Here is a 21,492-nt window from a genome sequence, read left to right as displayed (position 1 = left end):
TGCAAAAGAATGGACAGTTTTATGTAAATATTTATATTATTCAAGATGAGTGAAAGTGAAACAGAAAGTGAGAGAAATTTTGAGAAGAATCTTGTTAGTAAGTTAATTAAAGTCGATAATCTAAATTAATCAATTTGTTCTAAAATTTAGTTTAATAATGTATAATTATTTATAATAAATTTTTAAAATACTAATAAAGATAAAAAGAATAAACGTCGGTGTACTCGTAAAGTGTTAATATTTTACTGGATTTTTATGAAATTTTATTAATTATTACAAAATTATATTATATTTTCGTTACAAACAGAAAGTTTTTATAGTCCACAAACATCAAGTCGAATATTTACCAGTCGAAGTTTGTTTAGAGAATATTTATGCTAGTTACAGATATTCCTGCTATTCAATGATTATGCATTAAAAATTTTATTTTAGAAAAAGTGAAGTAAAATTTTATTACAAATTTTACTCTTGAGTATTGTCAGTTAACGAGAGAAATGGCTTGATTTCATTTGATAGCATTCAACGAAACTCTTTTTCATCAAGCAAATTCAACAAGACAAAAGACTCTTACTTGGCACAATAGCGGCTTATGTAGTCAAATATTTCTGTATAAACTGCTCAAGAATGAACATGAGATATTGATTTATCACCGTGTAGTGATAGATCAATTGTTACACCCATGTCTTCCGTTTATTAAGTTCAAGTTCATAACGTTTAATTACAATGTACACAGGGATTTTTCCATTTGAAAATGTGTGTTGCCGATAAAATTTCAAGCGATCGGATACGAGAGAGTACAAATCAAGAGAAAGTCAAATCTGTAATTGATTTTGACATTCTAATATCTGGAAGACCGCGAATTCATTTGCGAGATTCAAATTATATTTCATTGCTAGACCCACTTCAAACTTCGTGAAATTAATTAAAATTTTCTCAGGATTAAAGCTGTTGATTATACAAATTCAAGTTATTAATTAATATGATTAATCAACAGCTCTAATTTATATACTTGCAATTAGAAAATTTTTAACAAGGATTTTTGATATTTAAAATTACAGGAAAAATTATTTTAACTCTTTTTTCCCTTGTGGGCACTAAGAGAGCTGAGCCGACGGCAGGCCTAGGCCTACCGTCGGCTCATCCGGCCATCCCGGCCACCCCAATCGGTGGCCGGGTGAGGGAAGGAGAGCCGAAAAATTCTTGGAGTTGTTCGCCCGGAATAGAACCCGTGTTCTCCATTGTGAAATATTATTTTTGAGGACTTTAACTCTATAGAAAAAAAAATGTAGCATTATAGGAAGAATTATAATCTCATATTCTGATATCTTTATGATTTTACATTTCTTTATTCACTAGATTTATCATTTTTATGATAATTCACGAGAAAATTATTAGTACTTACGAAGCTCATTAAAACAATTTCTTGTTCGTAAATCAATCTTCATAAAATTAGATTATAAATTGCTTCTAATATAATTAGAATGCCAGTTTCATTAGTCTTTTGTTACTGTAGCTGAATATAGGAATTTCAAGTCTAATGATTTTAAAATTTTAAAACTTTTACTCTTTAACAAAGTACAAGAACGATCTTCAGGAAGATTTTTGAAGACGACCGTAGGGAAATGCGAAATCTGCAATAATAATACATATTTTAAATCGAATTTCTATTACTGTGAATCTTGTGAAGCTGAATTTATTCAAACAATAGGATCAGCCGAAACTTTTACTTGTTGTATGCTTGAAGAAGATTCTGGCAATGATCAATGTCTTCATTGTTTTTTGGATTCCTTTTACATAAATGGGATTACAGCTAGTTCTGTCGGTAAGTTTTTTCATTTGTTATTGGTAATAAAAACCGCTTTAAATAAACTGAACTAAAATTTGAAGCTAATGATTAATTTTAATTTATGTAGGTCTCAAGAGAATATCCTTGTTTGATTCCTCTTATCTTTCAAATAACGAATTTCCTGTAAGTTCAAGTTGTTTTTGTCAAATCGCTTATTCATTGAAAAACCATGCTTTTGAGGAGTTTATCATAAAAGTCTCAATTTAATTCTAGGTGCAAATGAACAAAAATGACCCTGCTAATGAAATGGAAAAAATATTTGAAAATCACTTTAATAAAAGCTCGTACGAATTTTTGTTCTGGATATGTTCCCAAGAAGAAATGTTAAATTTAACTCCAGTTGACAGGGTAAATTTTAAACTTAATTAAAATATCATTATATCGGATGTTCAGGAAGCATTTCGGGATTTGCAAACTTATAAACAGGTGTGGTTTAGTGGGATATGGCAATGCAACATGTGGGCGATCTGCCAAGGATGATGCCTGGTTCTCCTGGATATCAGTACTTAGGTGAAACTATTCACTTAAGTACTGATATCCAGTAATTAGTACTTAGGTGAAGATAATGTCATAATTTTTAAAAAACTTTTTAAAGTTTTCAAACACCAGAAAATTGTCCATAGTATGCGTTTTTATAGTCTATGAAAGCAGAATATATTACTGGTATTACTTTCCCAGCTGTTATGTATACATTACAAGAGAAAGTATTGGAATCGTACCAATTTCATCCTCTGGGATTTTTGCAAATCTCCGTTTTCAATCTCCCTTAACCAAAAATGTCAAAAAGAAGAAAAATTCCGTGTGTTGGCGTCTATTTTGTTTTAATATCTCAGAATGGGGTAAAAATAAAACGAAATTTGGCACGCTAGCTTATGTATAAGAAGCATTTGTGCNAAACGGGAAGTCATTTTATTGAGATAAGTATACAGAGATTATTGAGCTTTTTTTCACCTTAATAAAAAATGTTGGAACCTTGCAGACATCACGAATTAAAGCATGCTAGGTAGCTACTTTACACAGAAACCGAAAATAAAACTATAATTAAAAATAAAATCAAAATTAATTAATTAAAATTGAAATACCATTGTTTAGTGATTTTATCCACTCGGCCAATGGTAAGCATGGCATCTATTCGTTCTAGTATTCATTAATATAGGTATAATCCGTTCCAAGTGAACAACATAGAGAGCAAAGCTACCATCCAACATAACCATTTAAACAAGAGAAATATAATACAAAATCAAAGATTTAAGTGTAAAAAAGTAATATAAAATTAATTTATTAAACTTTTATACAGTATACAATTAAATTTGAAAAGTATAAACATCTTTCCCTACTGAAAACTACAAACACGTTTGTTCTATTATGCCCATTGTTTTACATGTAAAAAAAATGTTGTAAATTTTTATTTCATTTAAAGATTTTTTTTTATATTCATTCTTATATCTTTATATATTTATTATTATTATATATTATATTATAAAAAAAAAGTTATTTCTTTCGAACAAAATCGTGTAAGACGTGAAAATTTTTTACAAATTTAAGTAAAACTCGATATAACGATGTACTGTACATAAAATTGATATTAAAGTCATCATTTGACAGTTTATAAAAAATATAATGGATTTTGTCAATTAATTTAATTTATTATTAATCAAATTTAGCTTCAATTTTATAATTATTTTTTAACTGAATAAAATTTGTTTTTTTTTTCATTACGGTTTACTCTATTTTTCAAATAAAATAGCTTATAAACTAGACAACGTAATTTTTAATTATTTTATATTAAATATTTAAGATTATTACGTTCGTCGCTTTAAATGTGAATTTTATAAACTGCCATATGAATTTTGTATACTATATTTACATATAAACTAAAATATTATTTACTCTATTTTTATAGAGTAAATAATATTAATAGAACAAAAAATATATGAAAATTTACTATTGATATTTAACTTTTAGATCATTCTTCCTAATATGAACACCGAATAGAGAACTTATTATAAGTAACATAATTCATATAATAAAATTTAAAAACTGTATTTTTCTCCTATAAATGAAAGAGTAATTTTCCAATAAATAAGTCTTACATAAGACAGTATTGTTTACTGTTTAAGGAAAAAAATAATTGAAAAGTTGTTTATATTCTTCTGAAACTTATCATATGTCTATTTTAGACAAATTCAAAACGTGATATAAGTTTAAAGGAACATTTCCTAAACAATTTGCTCTGTAATTCCGTTTTATAATGATAATCATGAAACTGAAAATCAACATTTTAATGCGAATTGATTCTTAGAAGAAATAATTATAATTAGTTTTTCCGAGAATTACGAAAGGAAAAATCCATTTCTTTGCTTGCGATGTACATTAAGACATTTAAATGTGAATGCTTTCACTGGCAACTTTACGGTAATTTACTGGCAACTTTAATTACGGTAACTAAACAATCACAGTATGTTATTTTTTAGTTAATGAAACTGCTGCTTTTTAGTATAGAATAAAGGATATTCAATTGCATTTAGCGCAATACGGCAATAGTGATTGTTTAGTTGCCGATTCATTCATGTGTCTGCAAATAATCACTAGTGCGCTATTTGCAACCAAAATTTAAAAATTACCGGTAATTTATAGGTTAATTTACGTTTTCTCACAGATATCAGAATGGAATTAAACGAACTTAATAAGCAGCTTCAAGGTGAAAACAAACAGATTACAGACTGTTACAAAACATAAAAGCATTCATAGCAAAACCTAAACTTTATTAAAAGTCAGTTAAAATAAAAAACTACAGTTCACTTTTCATTATCACATCAATTTAATAGTGATAAAGAACATTTTTTAAAATATGAACAAAAAATTTCTAATTTACTAAGAGAATTTCAGGAGAAACTTTCATATTTAAAAAATTATGAGAAGATATTTAATATTTTCTTACGTCTATTTGACATTGTTGTGGAATCAACTTCAACAAATTTGCAGATGGAGTTAATAGATCTCCAGTCATCTTCTGAATTGAAATATATGTTTGAAGTCAATGACAAAGTTCAATTTTATAAAAAAAAAATACGTCTATAATGATAAATTCCCTAACCTAAAAAAACTGGCGATAAGCATTACAGCTGCAATGGGAACCACCTATCTTTATGAATCTTTTTTCTCAATTGTTCAATGTAAAAGTCATAATAGAGTGACCTACGAAAATTTTTAAAAAACCAACTATGATGTACAACATCGAAAATACCTGTTGATATTAAAAAAATAAGTTTCACATTAAAATACATACAAAATACTGTATAATTGTAAATGCTTTGTTGTAAACAAATATGTGCGGGCCACAGTGTGTTTTTATTTTTGGTATTGTCCCAGTAAACAATTTCGATTGGACACCACTGCTCTAATAGACATTGTCGTTTTTCACCAGGAAAGAACACAGTTCGGATAAAAATGCGGCAAACTAAACCCGCCATCCGGACGACTTTAAAAAATAAAATAAACTAGAAGCGAGTTGCTCAACTTTCCCGTCAACATTTTAAATTTTGGAGGCGCCATATGTTATCATACTTTATTTTTAAAAACTGTTTATATTTTTAACTATTACTAAATAGCAAAAAGACTAATTTTGAGGGTATAGATGGGTTTTACAAAAAAAATTGTATATGCTAATAACGAGTAAAATCGTCATTCGGTCCGAATCTACTGGAGATACACACGACCCCCATTATCTCCCCACTACCTCCACCTTTAACCACCAAAATTTAATAGCATAATCTTCCTAACATAAATCTCCTTGCAAAATTCAGAAATTTTCGACAAAAAGCACGAGAGTTATTAAGCTTCAAACAGGGTGAACAAAATCGTGCCACCCCCCACACACACTAATATCCATACGTACAAAAGTTACTCCAAAAGTTTTTCGCGTTTCTCGACGTTTTAATTAAGGTGTCCTAAATCCAAAAATTAAAAATCTTGGAAGTTATTTATTGACCAATCGTCATACTTTCCCTCTGTTATGTATAACAGCCGGAGAAGTAATATCTTCAAGCAAAAGCGCTGAATGAGCAACAAATTTTTAGGTGTAAAACGAATGCAAAAATTTCGAAGACAAAACTTTTATTCAAGTACAAAAAGTGTTTTAAAAATAATCAATAATGATACAGAAACATTGTTCACTGCTAAAACTATTCATAAATACAAGAGAAAAATATTCATTGTCTTTACATTTTTCGAAAATTAGTTTAGAAGCAGAACATGGTCTCTCCAGAACTGTTAGACAAACTTCTTCAAAGGAGTTAAAATTAAGATTATAAAGTATTGTAAAAATACAATAGTTTATATCTGTTTCATAATTTTGCACATTAACACTAGAGTCGTGCTGATCACCTATCTAATTCTATTCAAGAGAAAACATTTTGAATTGAAATAACGTCACTTTTCCTCAAAAGCGGACATTCGCATACAGTTAATTAGGACATGCTGCCCAAAATCTCTTCGATATTCATCTGTCTAACTCTGTACTTGAGATTAAGAAAGAACAGACAGCCAAGCAATAGACAACGACAGTGGAAATTTATAGGTCTACAATTTTTTAAAATCTCAAGCCAATAAATTCATCTTTTTAAGAAAGTGTTGTATTTTTCATTGCGATGTATTCATTAATTTCTGAAGAGCAATTCTTTTGGTCGAATACTCTGGTAAGCTCAATTAGTATTGAGAAAACTGAATAAAATCAGCTGATTACCTGAAAAACAATAAACATATTTAATTATACAAAAGAAACAAATTAGTAATTAGCGTTAGAATTGTAGAAATATTACAGTATTATTATTTCTGTTTTTCTGCCCGGATTCGATTATGGCTGACGTCATAACCGAATGGCTCATAAATCATATAAATACAATAAGCTTATATATTATATTATAATCATAAATATATTTGTATATAATTACAGTAAATACTTTGTTACCATAATAATAATTATATAATTATGAATTAATGATATTAGTTTCGTTGAAACACATATAAATATCTTAAAACTGTAGCCTATCTGCTGACCCGAATAACAAAGTTTTTTCGCATAAAAGAATCCCCCAATGGATATTCCAAAAAGCATTCCTCCAAATCTTTTCATGAATCCAATCCCTGAAACGAATTATTTATATTAAAAAATAATTAATTAGAAGATATAAATGCAAGATAATGCAATACTTTGAATTTATACTCCAAGGAAAGAGACTCCGAATAGAATTTCCCAATTAAAATGAAATTATCATAAAACTGAAAGCAATTTCAGAAACAATTAAAATTTTAACATTAAAGTAAAATACGTATAATATTATTTAATACTGTACTTACAATTGATGTAAGTGACGAAATTGACCTAGAAATTAACAACGATCCAATTATAAATAACAATGCAAAAACTGATACAACTAATCTATGATTATATTTATTTTGGAGAAAAGAGCTATTGATACATATAAGAAAAACTAGATTCACAATACACAAAGTGTATTGTGATATAATAGTATAATAGTACACAAAGTATATATATCTATATATAATGGGAGTAAGTAAACTCCAGTTTTCGTTTACTTCTTGAATAAATTTCCGTAATTCCAAGAGTTTCTCCATCAGATTAAATTATAAGATTTTTTAAATAAGTCTTATGTTTTAATATGTAGAAACTGAAAAGTTTATCCAAAAATCTAAGCAAAAACTACAAATATTTTCAATCAATTCAAATATGTATATTTTTAAACTTTATCTAATTGCTAACATATACATAAAGACAGTGTAACCTGTTCTGGTTCTCGGAAAAGGGACGGGCTTTTTCTATTATTTCTTATGATGGAATTTTTTAAATTCGTCCCGGCATTACCCTATCCATATTCCCTTCAAATTCTACAATATTCACTTAGAAATTGGTTATTCTAAATGAAATAAAATAAAATAAATGAAAGTACTGTATTGATTAGGTCAGGTTATCACTAATGTAAAAAGACGAAATGAGAGAGCAAATACGACATGAAACAAATTCGTAAGTTTGCAGACATTTCTTTATTTAATGTCAATAATATATACTGTAAGGTCTCTTTTTATGCGGATTATTTTTATGCGATTTTGAAGTTGTGCGGTTTGTATTTCATCCAAAAATTTCTTGGACAAACATACATGTAGGCTTGTTTATAAAGATTTACTATATCTACCGTATACAGTAATACCTCGACTTACGCGAACCCGGAGTTACGAGATTTTCAAATCTCGTCGATTCGTCTTTTGTTTGAGCGCCACGCAACCCTTGATTACTCACTCCCCTCCACACTATTGTTCGGCTTACATGTTCAGATGTGTTGCGCGGAATCGACACATAGCTACAATTTATTTTGTGTTATTTATTTCTGTGTTTTTTATATCTATGGAGACTCGACAGACTCTACTATGTCATCTAAACGAAATAGAACTGATTATTCTGCATCAAACAAGAAAAGAAAAACTTTATCTTTGGAATGTAAAGTTAACATTATTATAGACTTCGATACAAAAATGAAAATTTGTGAGTTGGCAAAAAAGTTTGATCTACCGGAATCGATGGTCAGAACAATTATAAAAAGGTAAAGAANATTATATTTTCGTTACAAACAGAAAGTTTTTATAGTCCACAAACATCAAGTCGAATATTTACCAGTCGAAGTTTGTTTAGAGAATATTTATGCTAGTTACAGATATTCCTGCTATTCAATGATTATGCATTAAAAATTTTATTTTAGAAAAAGTGAAGTAAAATTTTATTACAAATTTTACTCTTGAGTATTGTCAGTTAACGAGAGAAATGGCTTGATTTCATTTGATAGCATTCAACGAAACTCTTTTTCATCAAGCAAATTCAACAAGACAAAAGACTCTTACTTGGCACAATAGCGGCTTATGTAGTCAAATATTTCTGTATAAACTGCTCAAGAATGAACATGAGATATTGATTTATCACCGTGTAGTGATAGATCAATTGTTACACCCATGTCTTCCGTTTATTAAGTTCAAGTTCATAACGTTTAATTACAATGTACACAGGGATTTTTCCATTTGAAAATGTGTGTTGCCGATAAAATTTCAAGCGATCGGATACGAGAGAGTACAAATCAAGAGAAAGTCAAATCTGTAATTGATTTTGACATTCTAATATCTGGAAGACCGCGAATTCATTTGCGAGATTCAAATTATATTTCATTGCTAGACCCACTTCAAACTTCGTGAAATTAATTAAAATTTTCTCAGGATTAAAGCTGTTGATTATACAAATTCAAGTTATTAATTAATATGATTAATCAACAGCTCTAATTTATATACTTGCAATTAGAAAATTTTTAACAAGGATTTTTGATATTTAAAATTACAGGAAAAATTATTTTAACTCTTTTTTCCCTTGTGGGCACTAAGAGAGCTGAGCCGACGGCAGGCCTAGGCCTACCGTCGGCTCATCCGGCCATCCCGGCCACCCCAATCGGTGGCCGGGTGAGGGAAGGAGAGCCGAAAAATTCTTGGAGTTGTTCGCCCGGAATAGAACCCGTGTTCTCCATTGTGAAATATTATTTTTGAGGACTTTAACTCTATAGAAAAAAAAATGTAGCATTATAGGAAGAATTATAATCTCATATTCTGATATCTTTATGATTTTACATTTCTTTATTCACTAGATTTATCATTTTTATGATAATTCACGAGAAAATTATTAGTACTTACGAAGCTCATTAAAACAATTTCTTGTTCGTAAATCAATCTTCATAAAATTAGATTATAAATTGCTTCTAATATAATTAGAATGCCAGTTTCATTAGTCTTTTGTTACTGTAGCTGAATATAGGAATTTCAAGTCTAATGATTTTAAAATTTTAAAACTTTTACTCTTTAACAAAGTACAAGAACGATCTTCAGGAAGATTTTTGAAGACGACCGTAGGGAAATGCGAAATCTGCAATAATAATACATATTTTAAATCGAATTTCTATTACTGTGAATCTTGTGAAGCTGAATTTATTCAAACAATAGGATCAGCCGAAACTTTTACTTGTTGTATGCTTGAAGAAGATTCTGGCAATGATCAATGTCTTCATTGTTTTTTGGATTCCTTTTACATAAATGGGATTACAGCTAGTTCTGTCGGTAAGTTTTTTCATTTGTTATTGGTAATAAAAACCGCTTTAAATAAACTGAACTAAAATTTGAAGCTAATGATTAATTTTAATTTATGTAGGTCTCAAGAGAATATCCTTGTTTGATTCCTCTTATCTTTCAAATAACGAATTTCCTGTAAGTTCAAGTTGTTTTTGTCAAATCGCTTATTCATTGAAAAACCATGCTTTTGAGGAGTTTATCATAAAAGTCTCAATTTAATTCTAGGTGCAAATGAACAAAAATGACCCTGCTAATGAAATGGAAAAAATATTTGAAAATCACTTTAATAAAAGCTCGTACGAATTTTTGTTCTGGATATGTTCCCAAGAAGAAATGTTAAATTTAACTCCAGTTGACAGGGTAAATTTTAAACTTAATTAAAATATCATTATATCGGATGTTCAGGAAGCATTTCGGGATTTGCAAACTTATAAACAGGTGTGGTTTAGTGGGATATGGCAATGCAACATGTGGGCGATCTGCCAAGGATGATGCCTGGTTCTCCTGGATATCAGTACTTAGGTGAAACTATTCACTTAAGTACTGATATCCAGTAATTAGTACTTAGGTGAAGATAATGTCATAATTTTTAAAAAACTTTTTAAAGTTTTCAAACACCAGAAAATTGTCCATAGTATGCGTTTTTATAGTCTATGAAAGCAGAATATATTACTGGTATTACTTTCCCAGCTGTTATGTATACATTACAAGAGAAAGTATTGGAATCGTACCAATTTCATCCTCTGGGATTTTTGCAAATCTCCGTTTTCAATCTCCCTTAACCAAAAATGTCAAAAAGAAGAAAAATTCCGTGTGTTGGCGTCTATTTTGTTTTAATATCTCAGAATGGGGTAAAAATAAAACGAAATTTGGCACGCTAGCTTATGTATAAGAAGCATTTGTGCTATTAAATTTTGGTGGTTGAAGGTCAAAGAAATGAGAAGATAGTCAGTGGTCGTGTGTTATGTCTGCAGAGGTGTCGAACTTAATGAAGGTTTTACTCGTTATTTTGAATTTTTGTAGCGTTATAAACGCCCGCAATTTTGAATAATTGTAGAGTTATAAACGCCCGCTCGCTCAGTCAGTCTGTCTGTTATTCCTTAATCTCCAGAATGGTAGTAAATAGATAAAAGTACAGATCAGATATTGAAAGCTCAGGAGTAGGATGCCCCAATTAACTACATATAAACTTTCATTCTAGTCCGGAAGTCGTATGATTTCAATTCAAAAATTTCATCCAAAATGGAGTTACACAGATGACCGGCATGACTTTGTTGTTATCAGATAAAGCATGATGTACGGGAGGCAAAACACTACTAATTCGAGATCGAAAGGATATATTTTAAATTAAACAAATTTATTAAAAATATTATTAAAAATTCCAGCTCGGCATTCTGAAGATGTCAATAATTTTTGCTCGTTATNTCTGTTGGACAAAAAAGCCTTAACCATAGATGATATCATTTAATTTATATGAATGTTTAACGGAATAATATACAGCCTATGTCCACCCCGAGGTTCCATTCTAAATATTGGTGAAAGAATTTTTGAAATCGGATGAGTAGTTTCGGAGATTACCTGCTGCAAAGAAACTTACATACATACATACAAACATTACCTCTATAATATTAGTATAGATAACAGAACACCTTTATCGTTGCCGAGAAAGTTTAATTAAAACAAACGTTTTCGATCTATTCCTTAGGCAATCGTCAAATTGAAAATTTAAAATTAATTGTCCGTTTTCAACGTGACAATAGCCTATGGAATAGGTCGAAAACGTTTGTTTTAATTAAACTTTCTCGGCAACGATAAAGGTGTTTGGTTATTGATTAATTTTACAATAACTACCGTAAGCAGTATATAAACAAAATAAAGTAAAATAGAATGTTTTGTTTAATTAATTTAATTATAGATATAATCACCGATAGAAGGATTTGTGATGTAGAGATAAAGTTTTACTAAACTACACAACCTCATTGGAATGAATGGAACTACCCCTAACGAACGAATGCACAGTGTGAATGAAAGACAATAAAAAACAACCCGATACGTACGAGTCATCGAATAGGAATACCTGGGCATAGCCTTACACTTTTCAGGGGTCCAAGCAAAAAATAATTCAAGCTCTGGCATCTCTAACTTCAAGATACCAGTCCAATGGTGGTTGGCCCACCGGAAAATCAGGAATTTCCTGGTTGGCCGTTCTCTGAGTGGCCCTTCCGTACAGGGCCGTGCGGTAGATCTCAGTATGATGCAAGTCTTCGAAATGACGCCTCTTAAATGCTCTTATTCTTTCTTTCTTTCTTTCTTGTCTTATTTATATGGAGACTCTAGCCTGTTGGCTTCTTCTCCGAATCACTCCGCTTAGAAAAATGCAGCTTATGCCCAAGGTCCTTGGGCTTATGCCCAGAGCTGGCCTACCATAGGGCGAACGGAGCAGCCGCTCCAAGCGCTAAGTCCTAGGGGGCGCCTCAGTGGTAAAGAAAATTAAAGGGTATAAATTAGGGGCAACCAAGGGAGCGCCATAATAGGATCTCGCTCCATCCTAAAACTTGCCTCGGGCCGGCACAGCTTATGCCACCCCTTAATTGCTGCTTATGCTGCCCCCTTACGGTGCCGCCTGATGCGGCCGCATCTCTGCATTATAGCACGGCACGGCTGTGATTCCGTATCTTAATATACATTGTATTTCACACAAGAAAAATAAATTAATAAACAAGACATAAGCGCTGTCTACAGTATTTCTTTTGTTTTACTCCTTCCGCCCTGTGAGCCTTAAGAGAACATCTCTCTCAAGCTTAGCGTGGGTTTCAACCAGGCTCAAAATGGGGCGACCTGGAGATGAGAGACGAAAACCGATACATTCAAAAAAGACCATCACCCCGAAAAATTCCTGGGTTTTTTAACCCGTTCGGATTCGACTCTGGGGGGTGGCAGCCTACCGTTTGAGGTGTGATTCGATCCCGGGTTCTCATTGAGATAGACTAGGACTCGGGATCGAATCCGGACGGCTCGAAAAATTCCCAGGAATTTTTCGGGGGTGATCCGTCCGGATTTGTCGGGCCCTGTCCCTCACCACCCGACTGCTCCATTGTGGACCTGACCGAACCATTAATGGGCTTGCTAAAAGAGGTCCTCTTAGTGCCCACAGGGCGGAGAGTTTTAAAAAAGGGCCCTGTGTGATCATTCCGGTCAGATCAAGAATAAACATTATCAAGTACAGTAGAGCATCGATTATCCGACCCCCAATTAACCGTCACCTCGGTTAATCGACCACGCGTTCTAGTCGGCAAATTCAAATGTCCGCTAGTGATGTGGCGCTACAATATTTTGCTATGGCTTGGCTACTTTAATAGTACTGTACTTTTACGTGTTTTAGCTGGCAACACTGGCTCGACCATGAAAGGGAGGCAAGTATTTAAACGAGGCTTCATTTTGTAATTATGAGTGGTTGTTTGTTTTGTGAGCAATAAAATAATTTAAAAATAATATTTAACGATACAATACCGATGATTATTATTTTAAAAAAAATTTTTGTTAGGCTTAACATGGAGAAAAATTCAACGCGAAGTGGGTTAATAGCAATATACTAATTACATGGGATGTAATAATATACTACACTAATAATGGATTTTTTCATACTTTTCGGTTATCCGGCTTTTCAGTTATCCGACCAACCCCAGTCCTTAATTGAGTCGGATAATCGATGCTCTACTGTAATAAAATCCGATAATACAAATAAATATTTCTATATTTATTTTCCTGATAACAATATATTTGGGTTGTTTTAAACAAAAATCGCGAGTTTTGAAGCTCGATCTGGCGTGATTTTATGAAAATGAGTTGGCAACAATAAAAAATCTCTGTGTTATTCAAACTTAAAAATTTTAAAAAACGCTTATGATACTTTCGTATTGTTTTGTATTATATAATGAAAAATATTATGTCTTATAACGATCAGAAATTTTTAAAAATAAAAAAATTAATTTATAATTTTATACTTTAGCCTAGTTAATTATATTAATTTTAAATATGAATTATTTTGAGATTAAATAAATTACCAACAGATGGCGAAAAACACGGAACGAAAGACAAGCATGGAGTCCACTCTGGGAAAATAATACTATTTATATTAAATTAAATTACTGAAAATTAAGAAGTAACAATTCACAATGTTTCGTAAGCCATTTAAAGTAAAATCTAATTCTCAGATTAAAGGATCGGAAAGGTAAATACTAATTAATATTAATTTTATATTATTTATAAACTGTGAAATGAAGTTAATTTTGTTTTTGTTTCTATTTCGTTATTTTTAATTTAATTGGAGTGTGTAAAAGATATACTCGAATTTGAACGTGTATAGAGGATTTCAAGAGTCATAGATACTGTATAGACTATCAAATTGACTCACTTCAATGAAATTTGGGTTAATGTTCAGATACGTGGACCGTCATGGCGGCACTTCCTGTTTCAGCCTCGAAACCAGATGGTTTGCAGACGACGTGTCACGTGACGACGCGAGCGTACGGCGGCGGCTGTCATGGCGCCTCATCGCTGATTCCAGCAAAGAAAAGGAAACAGTGGGGACGCACATTCTAACCTAACCTAACCTAACCTATTCTAATAATATAATTGGTAATAATTATGCTAATTTATTAGAATAGGTTAGGACGTGCGTCGGTGCGTCACGTGACACGTCGTCTGCAAACCGTCTGGTTTCGAGGCTGAAACAGGAAGTGCCGCCATGACGGTCCACGTATCTGGTCATTAACCGAAATTTGGGAATGCTTTCATAAAAAATAGGCATTTCTTTACAAGCTTGTTGGCACTTGTCAAGTATTTAAAATGTACTCAAAAATGATCTTGTTATGTACAAAGTTTAGTTAAATTGTCTTCTATTACTTTGAGGTAAGATGTGAACTCTGGATGAGGTGTAAAGTACTATGTGGATTTTTATACCACACAGAACTATGTTCCAGCAAGGTGTTTGGGAATATCGCCGAACTTTACGACTGTTAACCTAACAGGTACTTTACGCAGGTTCGCGGTTAGTATGCCAGGCCTGGGCTTAAACGTGATCTGGAAATAACTATGTACACGGGTCAGTAAGAAACTCAATTATTTAATAGTAACTCAATTATTCACTATGTACAAATTAGTAAAGAATCAAAATTTATTCAATGAAAAGAAACAATTTAAAAAATCCAACAAAAATAATGCAATTTACTTACTATAACTTATGAACTATTCTCCCTTGGAACAAGATAATATCAATCAATTAAACTATGTACAAAGAATCTTACAAACTACAATCCTATCCGTCACCTCAATACTAGGAACCTTTTTCCTTTATCCACTTTTCCTTTGAACTACTACTATCGCTATCCTTAAGACTTACTTTCAATCTCACTCTGGAATTAACCTTGATCTCTCTCTGGAATTCACTCAATCTCTCTTGTCTGGAATTCACCTTGCTCTATCCCTATTTAGGGCTCACCTTGCATGTCTTCTCTGGTCGTGCTTGTTTTATACTCTGAGACTATGTCAGAATTATGTCTGGAATCACTCCCCTCATTTACGTACTTAACTTCTAACAATAAATTTGCATGTCTTTTCCTGGGCAGCCTAGTTTCTGACATTTCTCTCAAAATCCTTTTACATTATTATTTTTTATTACATATTCGGGATCAAGGTTTAGCGAGTTCGCTACTTTATGCGTGTGGGTGTTCCCCCCTTCTTTCTGTGGAACTTCTTTCAAACTTCTGCCTGGGAGCACAAGTGCACATTAGTTTCCCTACGGCACTTTGTCTAGTCAGTGAGTTGATTTTTTTTCCCTTCATCTCTTTGTGTCTTTTTCATTACTAAGGTGAGTGGTGTCCTAACTAAACATAAACCCCAAACAAAAATAGAATAAAAAGCAAACTAAAAATTAAATAATAATACAGTTCAGACTCAGTTCCTTACAGAGGGACTTTTCACCCACAGAGTTATAATCACCCCTGTACAAGTAAAAAAAGTTGATGGAACCCCATACCTGTACATCTGACCCTTTTCAAGATATTTACCTTCAAAGGTCAGTTTTTACTATTACCAGAACTACTGTCTGTTCTCCATGCTGTGCACCATTTAAGTCTTGCTATTGATTGCCTTGACTGATGCTCTGTGTCTAGTTATACAGTACATTTCGGTGTGAATGACGGTGAACACTTCGGCACCCATGTGGGAGCTTGGCCCCTGAAACTATATAATGTTGAGTTCTCCACAAATGGTCAATTGGACTACTAAAAGCTAATATAGTCATGGGGATAAAATAGTTAAATGCAATAGTCTTAATTGTGTGATATCACTTCTTAATATGTGCAATCTAGAAGTAGGCTGATTTTGGAGGCTGTATCTTGCAAAGGGTCACATGTAGAGGTATGGTTCCTTTGTTTTGCTTCTATGGATATGGTGTAAAGCTCTGATAAGGTTCCTGTCAGAGGTATAAAATGTACCTCTGACAGGAATCACTCTGGAATCACTAACTACACTGATAAACATTTTATAGTTCCTTTAATCATTCTTAGTATAGTTTGAATATTGATTAAATATTAATGTGATTTTTATTTTTAAAGAATTATTTTTTTTAATTTTTAAAAGTCTTGTATTAAATACAGACATCTTCTTATATAATGAACTGTCTTACTTCTAGAAAATTATTTATTAAGCAGCTATAGATCTATTGTTTTATATTTTAAATAATTTTACTCCAGTGTTATTGAAAAAGAAAGAAATTGACTTAAAGTTATTTATTAGGCTATATGTGCAGTAAAACCAATCTAAAACAAAATGCCACAGAGGGACAAGGATTGAATAAAATCTGTGCCCAAAACTTAGTTTTAGTTGAAGTGTCAAGAATGAAGTAGACTTAAATGTACAGTACAGTATGTGTATAAATGCAAATTATGTCATATAAAGTTCAAATAATTTACCAACTCCCCAAAATATGAAGTTTTAATTATGATTTAGATTTAGCTCTTATGCAAAAAATTTCACTTTATGCTGGCCATCCAGAACGTGGTGAATCTTTAATATTCAAATTGCCAGAACGAAATTTTGTAAACCAGTTTTGGCACTGTCGTTCTGTCAATACTTCTTCTCCATACATGTCTCACAATTTTTTTCTCGCTTGAACAGCATTCTTACCTTTTCGGTAATAAAAGAGAAAAATATGCTGAAAATGCTGCTTTCAATCTTCCATATTTGATGGGACACAAAAAGTAAACAATTGCACAAAATCACACAAAATTTTTTACCAACCTTAAAATGCTAGCTTTCAAAATATATAATGATAATATGGTTTAGAATGAAAATGGCGGGAAAAATACAACTAATCTGTCTAGTGGTAAAAAACAAAACGAAATTACTTTCCGAACAACCCAATATTATGTATTTGGTACTCAAATGTTCCAGCTTTTAAATGGGTTTATATTTTGTAGAAGGTCTGTTTTAGACAAGTCTTGCTGTATACATTTTTGATTGTTTTTATTCGATTTTTGTTTGTTATAAATTTCTTATAACAAAAGATATTAGAGAGGTTGTAATGAAAGTTTTATCTCTAAAATATGAACTTTGAATGTCTAGCACTGCCATCATAGAAGCCTACAGGTTTGATAATGATGTTTGGAACATCAAGCATGGGCAATGTATTAAAACTGAAGACAAAGTCCATCAGAAAAGTAATCTTCTAGTCACTTTCATTTTCCAGAATACATTCATGACCATGGTCAGGTTGTCATAGATATACAGTATTCTGAAACATGATGAAAGTGAATAGAAAGTTACTTTTTTTATGACCTTTGTCTTTATTTTAATTAATAGAAAAATTACCATCTGGAATTTAAAAAATAATAAATCTTATAAATATTTAGAATTAAAATTAAGTGTTAATAATTTTGTTACTTTTCCAAAAGTATGTTTAGTTAGTACTGGTGTTGAGCAAGTGCCCTCTGGGCAAGATTACATCATAGCACTTCTAAAAATAATGCATTATAATAATAAGCTAATAACTTTTTCAAAATAAAAAATAAGCAAATTATTATCTTTTCCTTTGTTGGAGGTATAAAGCTTAAACTATTTATTAAACTATTGGTAAAATAATGCTAAAAGTTTTTAATAAAATTTAATCATCAATAACTCAATGACTTATCACTGTATATAATAGATCTTTAAAGTGAAGAGATCCTTAAACTGCCTTGTTCTGAATAAATAGTTTTTTAGATAATAACTCCAAAATAATACAATAATTGAAAATTCTTGATTCATAGATATTTGATTCTGTCTCTGGTTAATTCCAATAGATTAATTTAACAAAGATCTTTCATCTGTATGTTACCTTGTCACATAATCGTATCAAATAAATGAAAGTTACATGACAAGCTTTTATCAGAATAGTTTGTCATGCTCTGTGATGCCTGTTATATTGGGAGGCAATTTTACTTGCGTGTCCATAACAAATGGAATCTTAAATTTCTGCTTTATTCAGTAAGTTAACTTATGTTCTTCATACTAAGGTAACCAGATTTCGTGGATGCCAAATTAATAATGAGAATAGTGAGGTTGCAGATGATGTTTTCAATGCAAAAATGTACACATCAGACATTCAGTGCAGCCTTCCTGCAAACCTAGAAGTTTGACAATGACGTTTGGAATGTCAAGCATGATTCCACTGATGTTCCAAATGCCATTGTCAAATTTCTAGGTTTGCAGGAAGGCTGCACTGAATGTCTGATGTATACATTTTTGCATTGAAAACATCAGCTGCAACCTCGCTATTTTTGCATTGGAAATGTTGGCCGTAATCTTGCTAATACTAGTACAGTGTACACTAAGTATTTGTTTATTACAAATAATTATTTGAAATAAGTAGTATATGTAATTAATATGACCTGTAGGTATATTTATTGATCACATTTTTTACAAAGAAATAAATTACTATATGACATAACCAATAAACTAACATTTTTTGTTTGACCTAGACTTTCCTGCGAGTTAGTCTACTCTGAAGCAGACAACAGACCAGAAGCATGTGGGGTCAATAGCAAATATTTCATAGACAAGTGGATTTTTTGTAACACAATAGCTTCCATTAGCAGTGTCTCTTAAACTTTCTTGCATGACTTGTCACCAAATTTACACTTGACCATCAGCATGCCTTTTATCATTTCAAATTTAAGCTGCATTTTCTCAGTTGTCCATATAACATTCACTGGAAGAAATACTTTCATTTGCAGCATTGAATGACAAAAAACTTTCTTAATCCAGAGACTGTATTTAATTACAGAAGAAGTAAAATGATATGTAATAGCTACAACTTTTTAATCTAGAGTGGCCTGCTTCTAACATGTAAGATTCTAGGAAAAACATTGCATAATAATTGGGCCAATACAGTAAATAAAACATATATGAAGCATGCAATGCCATATTGTTGTAAATGCCAAAAAACAAACTTTTCAAGAGAGGTAAAAATACTTTTTTAGTGAATACAACCTCACCATAAACTGGAACCATAGAGTCGCAAATCACACCTAAATTCAAACTTTCCAGTAAATAAAAGTCATAAATTATAAATATCAAATGTTTTCGGCCACTAAATTTATCGGCCTTCCTCAGGAAATACAAACTGAAAAAACCATTCTATAAATAGAACATAGCTGCCTTGAATTTTTTTAGTGAATGAATTCATCTCAATTTTACAATAAAATGGTAAAAACTCACTAGGTTACAAATTCTCTGAAATATCAAACTGAAGTAAATATAAGCTGTAACATTTTAAACTTCTAGGTTTGCAGGAAGGCGGCACTGAATGTCCGATGTACACATTTTTGCATTGAAAACATCATCTGCAACCTCACTATTCTCATTATTAATTTGGCATCCACGAAATCTGGTTACCTTAGTATGAAGAACATAAGTTAACTTTGAAGTTAACATTGAAGTTAACTTTGAATTTAACATTGAAGTTAACATTTTAAGCACCAAAAGTCATGTGACTTGCATTTTTAACATTTTAAACATTATGGCTTCACATAAATTCAACTTCAAATTACAGTCACTTACAGTGCCAATATCGCTAAGATATTTTTTTGTGGCAGAAAACATTGCATTTAGAATTCAATTTCTTCAATAAAATATATTTAGAGAAAAATGGCATTTGTAACATTATGGCATTGCATCTTCATATGTATATGTTAAGCTCAAAGAACGAAAATGCTCATTGAGCAAAAAAAAGTCCACAATGTATTGTGGTCTCTTTAAATCATCCACAACACGATATTCGTGTTGTGGCACTTGTAAAAACAGCCATAACACATTGTGACTAACTCAAAAAGACCACAAAGCGAAATTTGTGTTGTGGCTTTCATGATGTTTGACCACTGTGTTGCAGTGATTAAGAAAAGCCATAAAGCATTCTGAACATTTTTTCGTTCTTTGAGCCTAAGATATGCAAATAAATTGCCATATTTCTGTTTTTCAGAACGACTAATTTTGGAAAATATGAAAACAATTTGAATACAATAAATAGAAAATATATTGATATAACTAAATTAAAATAGACGATTCTAACCATAAATCTGAATTTATAATACTGTAAAACCTATCTAAAATGCAACTTCCCTAAATGGAAAATTTTTGGAATGCAGAGATTTTCTATGTTGAATATCACCATAAGGGATGATGTACACATGTATTGATAAAAAATGCACATGTCACTCAAAGAATATAAAATGCAACTCGAAATGTCACAGTAATAGTTCTTGTAAAAATAAATACAGGTAGGTCTCCTACATCGTGGTACCTTTACAACGCGTTTTCGCTCTAACGTGGTTGGAAAAATGCGGAAATTTTCTTACAACGCGGTTTACGGTGTTTAGAAACGAATTATCTTTCACATAATAGAAAAATCGCAACAGATCACGTGATACTAACCGCAGTTCGGCATACAGAACTAAATGTCCTTGAAAACAGCTGTTTGTCACTGTTGGCGTGTTATTTATTCCCTTGAAAGTTTCAGGGGAAGACCGGTTTCTAGACAGATGTGCATCAGTTATCGTAAACCCTCGGATATATCACTAAATTTTTCATCATTTATACTGTTTCAATAAGTGGGGACAGCAAGAATGGTCCAAAATACAGTATAAACTTCTATTGGGTGTATATTTTTAACAACATAGTGAAGAAAAGTTATTTTTTGCAATTTTTACTGTCCACAAAACTGATTGAAAAAATTTTAGCCATAACAATGCCAAATGAAAAGAAAGGACTGTCGTTAAAAAGGAAATTTATAACTCTTCAAAGATAGAAATTTTGGATCGAATTAAAAATCAAGAGCGGATAGCTGATATTAGTAGGCATTTTAATTTAAATGAGTCGACTATTCGGTCGATTAAGCAATCGGGAGAAAAGATTAGAAATTTGGTCGCATCCGG

The 21,492-nt window shown here is 31.4% G+C and overlaps 3 protein-coding genes across 3 annotated transcripts in view; all 3 read left to right on the top strand.

The window, feature by feature from the left end:
- Positions 1-2,269, top strand: LOC111622827. The gene is made up of 4 exons (XM_023365249.1): positions 1-97; positions 1,577-1,822; positions 1,914-1,969; positions 2,060-2,269. Exons 1-4 carry the CDS (start codon positions 46-48, stop codon positions 2,213-2,215), a joined length of 510 nt encoding a protein of 169 aa, XP_023221017.1. The 5' UTR covers positions 1-45; the 3' UTR covers positions 2,216-2,269.
- A 20-nt stretch (positions 2,270-2,289) lies between these two features.
- Positions 2,290-10,456, top strand: LOC111622818. The gene is made up of 4 exons (XM_023365240.1): positions 2,290-2,356; positions 9,764-10,009; positions 10,101-10,156; positions 10,247-10,456. The coding sequence occupies exons 1-4, from the start codon at positions 2,290-2,292 to the stop codon at positions 10,400-10,402; spliced, it is 525 nt and encodes a 174-aa protein (XP_023221008.1). The 3' UTR covers positions 10,403-10,456.
- A 3,623-nt stretch (positions 10,457-14,079) lies between these two features.
- The window catches only part of LOC111622817 (eukaryotic translation initiation factor 2D-like), a 45,530-nt gene continuing 38,117 nt past the window's right edge, over positions 14,080-21,492 (top strand). The window contains exon 1 of the mRNA XM_023365238.1: positions 14,080-14,252. Within this exon, the coding sequence (XP_023221006.1) occupies positions 14,197-14,252 (56 nt within the window). The 5' untranslated portion in view covers positions 14,080-14,196. The remainder of the gene's footprint in view (positions 14,253-21,492) is intronic.

This window comes from Centruroides sculpturatus, unplaced genomic scaffold (assembly GCF_000671375.1).
Source record: "Centruroides sculpturatus isolate CEXI.00-Female unplaced genomic scaffold, Cexi_2.0 scaffold332, whole genome shotgun sequence".
Lineage (NCBI taxonomy): Eukaryota > Metazoa > Arthropoda > Arachnida > Scorpiones > Buthidae > Centruroides > Centruroides sculpturatus.
This window is presented reverse-complemented; position numbering and strand designations above follow the sequence as displayed.

Coding starts and splice junctions, on each gene's coding strand:
- LOC111622827 (XM_023365249.1), top strand. CDS start 46: ATGAGTGAAAGTGAAACAGAAAGTGAGAGAAATTTTGAGAAGAATCTT. Junction 98..1,576: donor TTTTGAGAAGAATCTTGTTA/GTAAGTTAATTA, acceptor TCTTTAACAAAG/TACAAGAACGATCTTCAGGA. Junction 1,823..1,913: donor GATTACAGCTAGTTCTGTCG/GTAAGTTTTTTC, acceptor TAATTTATGTAG/GTCTCAAGAGAATATCCTTG.
- LOC111622818 (XM_023365240.1), top strand. CDS start 2,290: ATGGCAATGCAACATGTGGGCGATCTGCCAAGGATGATGCCTGGTTCT. Junction 2,357..9,763: donor TCCTGGATATCAGTACTTAG/GTGAAACTATTC, acceptor TCTTTAACAAAG/TACAAGAACGATCTTCAGGA. Junction 10,157..10,246: donor TTTCAAATAACGAATTTCCT/GTAAGTTCAAGT, acceptor ATTTAATTCTAG/GTGCAAATGAACAAAAATGA.